The 10,097-nt window shown below is 48.6% G+C and overlaps 1 protein-coding gene across 2 annotated transcripts; it reads left to right on the plus strand.

The window, feature by feature from the left end:
• The first annotated feature begins 2,948 nt into the window (after window positions 1-2,948).
• On the plus strand, window positions 2,949-10,046 carry LOC103749217 (hereditary hemochromatosis protein). Of its 2 annotated transcripts, XM_008852076.3 has the most exons (6): window positions 2,951-3,144; window positions 7,182-7,445; window positions 7,666-7,938; window positions 9,099-9,377; window positions 9,458-9,583; window positions 9,694-10,046. In XM_008852076.3, exons 1-5 carry the CDS (start codon window positions 3,045-3,047, stop codon window positions 9,553-9,555), a joined length of 1,014 nt encoding a protein of 337 aa, XP_008850298.1. In that variant the 5' UTR covers window positions 2,951-3,044; the 3' UTR covers window positions 9,556-9,583; window positions 9,694-10,046. The 2 variants fall into 2 exon arrangements, with proteins under 2 accessions (XP_029411375.1, XP_008850298.1); XM_029555515.1 differs by lacking the exon at window positions 9,458-9,583 and having other exon boundaries at window positions 2,949-3,144.
• The last annotated feature ends 51 nt before the right edge of the window (window positions 10,047-10,097 follow it).

Here is a 10,097-nt window from a genome sequence, read left to right on the forward strand (position 1 = left end):
TGAATCTTCTGGGTCTGCTTCAGCACTGCCTGGAGACCCGGGCCTTTCAGAATCAGAGGGTCATGAGGTGCCAGGTCCCAGGCATGAAGCCCATCTGCACATTCCCCTATCTTCAGGGTCTGTGCCCAGGTGAAGCTCCTATTCCAATTGAGGGTGGGAGAGGAGGGGGGCAGAGACAGAGTGTGGCTGTGACTCCATAGTGCAGTCTCTGCTGGGCCCCTCCCTTTCATCTCTGGGTGACCATGGGAAGCCCCCTCTCATGTCTCTAAATTTATCTGGGGGAGACAGACTATAGACTATGCTCAATCAATTCCTGTTTTTGACAGCCCCCCCGGGGGGGCTGTCTTGTGGAGCTTTACTGCACTGGGGGAGGGTCGCTGCAGACTTGGACTCTAACATAGATCATTTTAGGCTGTATGGATTTTCAGGTCACCCAGAATCTCATACCAGTTAACAGTCTTGCTGAGGTTTGTAAACATTGTCACAGTTTGCGTGTGTCCCCCAAGCACTGATGTGGTGAGATCTTAATTCCTTGATGCTATGTGAATCAGAGCTGGAAAAGGTTGAGAGCAGGTCCTAGGGGAAGTGAGGGCATGTGGCAGAGCCCTCTTGAATGTGGTCATGGCATCTGGCTGGATTTAGGGAATCCACTCTCATTGAATTTGTGCTGTCACAGAGTAAAGCTGCTTTTGTATTCCTGTATCCAGGCAAGATCTCCTATAAATCCAGACTGCTTGTGCAACAAGGACAAAGCAAATTTATATTTCTCATTCTCTCAAATCCTCTCTCCATTTGAGTAGTATTGGTCAAATAAGAATTTTTCTTTAGAGCCCCAGGAGCTGGTTGCAGACTGAAGTCTTGAGAAATATTAAATTCTGAAAGGTTATTTAATTTATTTTTGTTACATTTATTTATTTATGTATATACATGCATGCCCGTGTAAATTTATGTGCACCACATGGATGAGGTGCCCTCAAAGACCAGAAGAGGGTATAGAATACCCTGCAATTGAAGTTATAGGTGATTGTGGGTCAGCTGATGTGGGTGCTGGAATTGAATTCTGGTCCTCTGCAAGAGCAGCAAGCACTCCTAATTTCTGAGCCATCTCTTTAGCCCTGAAAGGTTATTTTCTTTTATTTTTTTGGTCTTTTTGAGACAGGGTCTCCCTGTAGCCCCAGCTGTCCTGGAACTATGTAGACCAGGCTGGCCTTGAACTCACAGAGATCCACCTGCCTCTGCCTCCTGAGTGCTGGGATTAAAGGCATGTACCACCATGCCTGGCAAAAGGCTATTTGAATTGCTGTGATTTTTACTATTTGTTTTGAAGCCAGTATCCAAATAATGCAACAAAGATTAGAATTAACTTTGTGGTTCTGCAATGCTTTTTTATCCTCTTGTTACTTTTAAATATTTGCTCCTTAACGATTATGGGCATTTCCCTAAATTTATCATGGTTTTGTTTAGGTTTAGGACTTTTTGTTTAGGTTTAGGCCTTTTTTAAGGACTTTGTTTAGGTTTAGGCCTTTTTTATTTAGGTGGCCTGAGGAAGCCTCATGGCGCACGACTGTCCCCAGCCTGGTGTCCACCAGCATGGCTGGGTCTATATCTCCTCTGGCTGAGACACCAGGAATTTCCAAACACCCTGGACCTCAGCTTCCTCCTCCAGCTGTGTGGGTGATTTCCTCTGATTCCTCAGAGCTCCAGGCTTCGTGAGGACACAGAGCCTAAGCAGTGGGTGGAGGGTTTATAAGTATTCCAAATTCTTGTCCAAAACAGGAAGAGGATGAAATCCTAAATTAAGGCAGGGTAGAAAGACAGGATTGCTGGGGGATGTAGCTGAGAGGTAGAGCGACTGATCAGAATGTATGAGGTCATAAATTCAATCCTTGGTATGGTGTGTGTGTGTGTGTGTGTTTGTGTGTTAGGGGGGAATCTAGAAACAAAGGCAAGGAAAATCTCGGGACATGAGAAGGGGAAAGGAGCCCCTTACCAGAAATCTGCTTGAAGCCTCTTCTCACAGAGACTTAAGAACCCCAGCATATTAACAACTGCTTAAGGGGCAGGGGAGGGGGTTCTCCATTCCCAGTCATAAATCTGCAATTTCTAGACATCCCACCAGAAACTCCATTTACAGGGAAAGGACACATCCCTAACCATTGTGCAACCCTAGTGGCTCCTGGTTTCTCCTCATCAGATTATAATTCTACCCATGGCATTTCCAGAGCCACCCTATAATCTCAGTTATTAAAAGACAGACAAGGAGGAAAAGGCCTCAGGCACCTTTTCAGAATGGTGTATCCAGCTGATGCTAAGACAGTTCATCTCGACTCTCCTTGAGAAGCTGATGTCCACCACACTGCCTGTGTCTCACTTTCTGTGACTTTTTTTTAGAAGCCCATACCAAGCTCCTGGGTATCCTTACTGTCTTCTGAGCCCTTCTTTCTCCAAACCTTTATGCTTAAGCCTATATTAAAATATCCAGAATAGCTGGGCATGGTGGCGCACGCCTTTAATTCCAGCACTCAGGAGGCAGAGGCAGGAGGAGCTCTGTGAGTTCAAGGCCAGCCTGGTCTACATAATGAGTTCCAGGACAGCTGGGCCTACAGAGAGACCCTGTCTCAAAAAGAACAACAACAAAAATCCAGAATAATCCAGAATAATAATCTCCAACTGTGCTTCAAAACTGCCTGGTTGCTCCTGAAATTCTTTTCAGCATCAAAGCCCGGAGTCTGAGGTCTCCGAAAAGCTTAAAAGAACCTGCTACTCAGGCTAGGGAGGGTGGCAGTGTGGCACTGTCTCTGTCCCCTCACTGCAACAGCCAGATCTGTAAGGAAATTATTTCATACATTTAATAAGGAGCAGGGCAGGAACTCCAAAAAGTTCTTAGAGCAGCACTAGCTCCAGCCCAGGGCGCCACCCACTATTCAGTCTCCACCCCAACCGCCTTGTTTTGGAGATCCCTGCATATTTGTAGATGGAGCTAGCCGCGACACAAAGATGCTCGCTAAATAAGGGAAGAATTCAGGTTTGAATCTCCAAACAAAATGAAAGTGACTGATGGAAATTCTGGGGATCTCAGACTGGTCGGCGAACTGTTGGCCTTGCTGCTGCTTCTGGAGGATTCCTGGGGATCCTGCCTCATGGGTGAGCACTGAAGACAGACCTCCTAGGGTCCCTGCGTAGCCGGGTGCAGTGGCCTGTGAGTCTGAAAGAGCTTGGTGTCGGGGAGTGAGGGTGAGGGGGGTAGGGGGGAAGGGCAGAGAAGTCTGGATGTTGCAGGGGACAGTGGCTGGACGCGGCAGGGCAGGAAAAGTGGGAGGGGCCCTGTGATAAAACTGGGCAGTGAGTGAGGAAAGTAGAGGCAGTGCCTGGCCCACCATGGAGGTGAAGCGGGGAAGGGGTGCATGGGGTGTGGGGACCAAGAGAAGGGGCAGTGTGTTGGGGAGGGGTGCTGAAGGGAAGGGTCTGGGCAGGTATTGGCTGGGGAAAGCTGGCAGATGGCGTCAAGGAATGGATTTAAGTTATACTGTTGAGGTGCTCCGCCCTCTGTGGCCTGTTTTCTGGTACTTTTATAAAATTGTTCATTTAGTATTTGGAAGAATTCACCAACCTAGCCCAGAAACATGTGAACCCTGGGCCTGGAGTTTTCTTAGTGGTCTTTCTCTGTGTTTGCATTTAAGTATGTAAATATACACATATGATTTATGTTTTTCCTTCTTCTCTTTGTTTATTGGTTGGTAGTTTGGATTTTTTTTTCTTTTTGAGACAGGGTCTCCTTATAGCCTCAGCTGTCCTGGAACTCACTATGTAGATCAGGCTGGCCTTGAACTCACAGAGATCCTCTTGCCTTTGCCTCCCAACTGCTGGGATTAAAGGCATATGCCACCACACCCAGCTTGTTTAGATTTTTTAAAAAATTTGGTGTGTGTGTGTGTGTGTGGTGTGTATGGTGAATGCATGCACCTGGGTGTCTGGGTGTGTGCAAGAGCAGAGTTGAGACAGGGCCTCTCAAGGAACCCTAAACTTGCAGTTTGGTAAGCTCTTGGGATTTTGTCTCTGCCCCTTAATGCTAGGGTTCCAGGCATAGTTACGGAGTTCTAGACCACCAGGAAAAGACCACCAGACCCAATTCAGATTTTAATTAGCCAAATCTTTATTAGAGCTGTGGCTGCCTGACAGTCTCCAGAGGCCAGATAAGGGTAACTGCCTTGCAGCTGTGGGGACTGGGAAAGGCCTTTTAAAGTCAGAAACCATAAGCTGAGTCATTCCTGTGGTATTGGCAGTTGCAAGGACAGTGGGATCACACTGACCCTTAAGTGCAGCAGTAAACATGTTTACAGAAGCCAAAACAAATTTTTAGTCATTTTCTCAACAGCTGTATAGAGACCTTCACAGTAAGTGGCTTTCTGATTTTATTATTTCAGTATATTACCAAGAAAGACAAGATATTGTTTAGGTTATTTTCCCCTTGGGTGGTCAAGAAACATTCCTTTCTGTGGTCAGCTATTTCTAAAAGGAAAACAAACTTCTGGGGGGAGTGACTTACTGGGACCAACTTCAGAGCTGGCTACTTCTCTGATTTTTAAAGTCTAAGGTGGCTTTGTACAAAATGGAGTTGCTCTAGTCATTACACATGTATGGCCATACTCAGCTTTTTAAGGGGGTGCTGGAGATTCGAACTCAGGTCTTCATGCTTGTACAGCAAATGCTCTAATCCATTGAGCTCTCTCCTTAAGCCCTGGTTGCTTGTTTTTGACAGTGTCCCCACTATATAGCTCAGGATGCCTTGAAACTGGGCTAACCTCCTGCCTTAGCCTCTTAAATGTTGGGATTCTAAACATTAGAATCCAGCTGTGCACCAATTTCTTAATTACCTAAGGGACTTGTTGACATTTTCTTTATCTTTTAATGTCAGTTTTCATAAGATAATTTTTCTGTTGAAATATTGATCTCTGCCAGCCATCCTTAAGCTCACTCTGTAGTAAGCAGCTGGGTGGTTCCGTCGTCTTCCAGTTTGGAATGGGCACTGTCTGCTCACCAAATCCAGAGCTCTCAACAATGGGAGGAAATCGCTCATGCTTCCACAGGAGAAACCAGAGGCCCAGGGCTTTGGAGGAATTCCTGGTGTCTCTGGGTGTGCAACACCCTAGTTGTGGTATATTCTAGAAAGGCTTAGAAAAATGTGCATTGAGGTGGCTCCACCATGGTGATATCATGAAGGGGGCGGGTCTTACTGCCCGAGGGACCGTAGTCACCTACCTGTTCAATACCTCTTCGGGACTGTCATTAATGGTTCCTCAGTTGTAACTGACTTGCAAATGTCCCTGTGTACAGGGAAAGTGTGCACAGCCTCTGTTCTGTCCAGATCAACTCTGCAAACTTAACTCTGGGCTTCCAATTGCTGTCTCATATGGATTTTATGTCTGTTTATCCTGTGGTTATTCAAAAGATGCAGTAATATCTTTGGCAGTGGTTTGGTTAATGTTTCCTTTTAATGCTACAAATTTTGCAGATTTTTTGTGGATTTCTTTTACAGCTATGTCATTGGAAGCATACAGATTTATATTGGTAATATTTTCCTGTTGCGTTGAGGCCTCTGTATCTCTGATAAAACTGTGTCTTAAGGCCCTCTCTCATCTTAGATCTCTGCCAGCCATCTTCCACTTAAGAGTTTTCATTTCTTGCTGGGCGTGGTGGTGCACGCCTTTAATCCTAGACTCGGGAGGCAGAGGCAGGTAGATCTCTGTGAGTTTGAGGCCAGCCTGCTCTACATAGTGAGTTCCAGGACAGCTGAGGCTACAGGGAAACCATGCCTGACTATCAAAGAGGTTTTACTACACATTAGTATTCTAGTTTGAGAATCTTCAAGACATTTTTCTGCCATGTGTTCCCAGCATGCTGTTTTGCCACAGACTCAAAAGCAATGGGACAAATACTATGGACTGAAACCTACAGATATAAATCAAAAATTCAACTTTTGATGGCTCAGTGGTTTAGAGCACCAGCTGCTCTTGCAGAGGAGCCAGGTTCAGTTCCCAGCACTCACATGGCAGCTTATAACGTCTATAACTCCAGTTCCAGGGGCTCTGATGCCCTCTTCTGACCTCTGAGGGCACTGTACAACATGAGTACACTTACATACATGCAGGCAATACAGTCATACACATAAAATAAAAATAATTAATAAAATATTTAAAAAATCTCTTCTTAAGTTGATTAAGTATTTTGAGTCACAGACTTCTTGGGCCTGTGAGATGGCTTGATGGGTAAAGTGCTTGCTGCACAAGCCTGTCCATCTGAGTGGATCCCCAGAGCCCACATAAAGGTAGAAGGAGAAAACCATCTCCATAACCTTCTTGATTTGCTGGGGGTTCGAACCTGCGACCCCCGGCGAGGTGAGGATTGGGGATGAGTAAGCATGCCGTTCGCCAGCCCACGCCACCCCACTTCCCGGGGACATGCAGACGCAACGGGGAGCCTAGTCAAGCAGGGACTCATTTATTGCAAGTGTTCCAAAGCTTATAAAGGCACCTGGAACTCCCCCCTCCCCGTGAGGGTGTATCTTAAGGATGGTCACGCACTGATCATGCACTCCTCAGCAGTGCGGAAGTATTCTTCAGACTTTCAAAGCAAGCCAGGCCGCACCCCCAGTAACTTCCTTTCGGACCTATGCAAGGTGGGGCTTTTAGGTCCCCACATTGATTACCAACCACTGATTATGACCCCTCTGTGTGGCTAAGTGTTTATAGCGTATCCTGAACTCCACGTAAAACTCACACTTGAGCCTCTGTAGTTCTGTGTATCAGGGTATCTTGTGTTCAGCACTCAACACAGGGGTCAATCTCTTCTCAGTCAGGATGAAGCTGGGTCAGCACAGGTGTCACAATTCCATTGAGATTCAGTCTGTGCAGCTGGGGATCTGCCTGTCATTCCTGTGTCTGTTTCTGTCTAGATGCACACGCGCCTGCTCTGCTCCCCCACGTATCTTTAATCTTTTCTAGCCCGAATCCCCCTCTTCTTTTCTCTCTCTCTCCTCCCACCACAAAACACTCCACTTGGCTCTTCATACCCACCTCTGAGACACCTCCGCAAGGAACCAGTCCCATGTCAATTCCTCAGGCAGAGGTGACTATTGGTCTCCAAGAACCATGACCTGGTATGTCACTGGTCTCCTCCCTCAGGACCCCACAGTCTGCACTATGACCTCATGGCCTTGTCTCAGGAGGGGTCTGGGCAGCCCCAGTTCCTGGCCCTGGGATACCTTGATGATGAGCTCTTCCTGCGCTATGATGGGAACAGCAGGAGGGCAGAGCCCTGGGGGCTCAGGATGAAGGGACACGTGGAACCTGAGACCTGGGCAAGAGAGACTGAAGACCTGCAGGAGGAGGAGCAGCAGCTCAGGAGGATGCTGGCAGAGCTCATGGGCCAGAAGGGCCAGGACAGGGGTGAGTGGGCAGAGCCAAGTGCATGTGGGTCCAGTGCTGATCCCTGAGGGTGGGGGCAGGGCACAGCCAGGAGATTTAAACAAAGCAGTGGTGCTTTCCAGAGAGGCACAGGCACCCACAGTTGGGGGGATCAAAGGATATGCCCTCCTGGGCTTGAGTCCCAGTAGGAACCAAGGACCTAGGACAGCAGGGTGATGGCTCCCTGCTTGGAATGGGCCAGGCTTCCACACCCTCCAGGCCACATTAGGCTGTGAGCTGCAAGGAAACAACTCTGGAAGCTTCTGGCACTTGGGCTACGATGGACAGGACCTCCTCACCTTTGACCTGGAGACCCTCACATGGAAACTGGCCGAGCCTTTAAACCAGGAGACCAAGATGTTGTGGGAGAGGCATGGCCCCAGAGCTGATCTAGTGAAGACTTTCTTACATGACGTATGTCCCGCTCAGCTCCTGAGACACTTGGCTTCCTTGAGGAACCAATTGGTGGATACAGGTACCGACTGTCAGAGGGAATGGGAACTCACTACATAGGACCCCAGCACCCAGGGAAACATTTCTGTGCCTCTGAGTGCCTCCTTCCACTGTGAGATGGGTTCTCACTGGATCATACAAGGGTGGTACAGCCTAAGGTGACACCACATGGAAGGATATACTATCTCCCCCGGAACCATTGCTGGGTCCCTCAGCTGGGAAAAGAGGGGGGTTCCCAGATGTTGGCATGGATCTCGGACACATGGCTGCTTCTCTCTGTCACCCTCATTCTCTGTGATGCTCACCTGCAGGAGGGAAGCAAACTAGGTGAGGACAGAAGGGTTTAGCCTTGGCGCAGGGCTGCAAATGCAAAAGCAAACCGCCCTGTATCACATGACCAGGGTCCTTCCACTGCTCCTCTGCTTTAGTTCTAGAAAGGTTGTTTCCTTTTTTGTTTTGTTTCACTATGTAGCCACGGCTGGCTCTGAACTCATGATCTGTCTGCTGTCATTTCCTGAATGCTGGGATTATAGCTGTGTATAACTGTGAGTGGCCCCTGGAAGGGGAAGTTTAAAGCTTGCTTTTTGGCTAAGTGTGACAGAAAAGGAAAGAGTGTCCTGGAAACTGTGGGTGGAAAGGGAGGTGGGGGTGAAGACACTGATAACCAGGATAGCGTCCTCACGAAGAAGGTAAAGGCTAGAGACAAAGTCAGGCCCATAGTCAATCATCTGACCTCAGGGACCGTCCCTCACTGTCCCTCAGAGCACTCGGAACTGGCTTTGTCACAGGAGGTACCTCCCACCTAGGTCAGATTTCTAGCCCTTTGGGGACTAGAGTAGCCCACTGTCCAATCGGTGGCTGATAATTAATTCATCTACGTCATGTGCCGGAAGGGGGATACATTGGCTTCTGACAGCAGACTTTACGTCTTCTTAGACTCTCCTTGTGGATGAGGGCTTAATGGATGAGATGATACCTATGTTGTGTCAGGAGCCACTGCATCTGTGTGCCAGCATCCTACAATCCTATAACCACTGCGCACATGGCCTCCAGGGTGGGGGAGGCTAGAGATGAGTGTGCCCAAGGTGGTTCCTTAGAGCTGGTTAGTTTCTGCCCTCAGTGACCCTCATGCAGGGATCTGGGGATCCCCACCCTCACTGGCTCTGCCTGGTCTTCCCTCAGACTCTCCAAAGGTGACTGTGACAGACAGGAAGTTCCCAGTGGGAAGGATCACCCTCACATGCTGGGCTTTTAATCTGTGTCATCCCACTGCTATCCTGACCTGGCTTTGTGATGGGGAGCCCACACAGCAGCGCACCTTTGGGCCTGAGGCTATCCTGCCCAGCGGGGACGGGACCTACCAGACCTGGGTGTCCACCTGGGTCCTTCCTGGACAGGAGCCTCGGTTCACCTGCCACGTGCAGCACTGCAGCCGGAACACCACGGTCTCTGCAGACATTGGTGAGGAAATGGGGGTTCCACACACTTTACCTGGCTGAAGGCAGAGTCAGGAAAGGCTCATGGGTCACGTTCACCTGCAGAGCGTCAAGCTAAGGAGACTGGTGGTGCCGCAGGCCTGACTGTTGCTCTGGCTGCTTCTGTGCTTACCCCAGTGTTGATGTTGCTGACCTGTGCCTAGAGGAGGGAGGAGGATGGGAAGAATCCAGGTGAGAAGCCCATGTTGGGGCCTGGGGGACACAGCTCTGCTTTTCCCTTGGACTGTGATTGGAGACCTCACTTTTTTTTTTTTTTTTTTGCCTTCCTTCCTTTCCTGCAGAGACAGGAGGGGAGCAGAACAGCCTTTTCCTGTTAGTTGCATCAGGCACATCCAGCTGCTGAGGAGCCAGGCCAGAAATAATAATGTCAGTGTTGAAGCAAAGCACAGCTCTCATCACAGCGCAACAGGAGATGATTTATTCTGGAGCCAAATACAGATGACCAGGACTCAGGAAAACAGATACAGGTCACCCCCAAATACCACATTCCATGTGATAACAATTTGATGAGATTTTTTCTCTTTTTTGGGTCGGTCTTTTGGAGACAGGGTCTCCCTGTAGGCCCAGCTGGCCTGGAACTTACTATGTAGACCAGGCTGGCCTTGAACTCACAGAGATCCGCCTGTCTCTGCCTCCCAAGTGCCACCACACCTGGCTATACCAAGACACTTTTCTTTTTTCTTTT

Source organism: Nannospalax galili, unplaced genomic scaffold (genome assembly GCF_000622305.1).
Source record: "Nannospalax galili isolate Female #2095 unplaced genomic scaffold, S.galili_v1.0 scaffold385, whole genome shotgun sequence".
In the NCBI taxonomy this organism is placed as follows: domain Eukaryota; kingdom Metazoa; phylum Chordata; class Mammalia; order Rodentia; family Spalacidae; genus Nannospalax; species Nannospalax galili.

Excerpts from the sequence above, each read along its gene's own strand:
- LOC103749217 (XM_008852076.3), top strand. The coding sequence starts at position 3,045 with ATGAAAGTGACTGATGGAAATTCTGGGGATCTCAGACTGGTCGGCGAA. Across the intron at positions 7,446-7,665 it reads CCAGAAGGGCCAGGACAGGG|GCTTCCACACCCTCCAGGCC; the intron begins GTGAGTGGGCAG and ends GGAATGGGCCAG. Across the intron at positions 7,939-9,098 it reads GAACCAATTGGTGGATACAG|ACTCTCCAAAGGTGACTGTG; the intron begins GTACCGACTGTC and ends GTCTTCCCTCAG.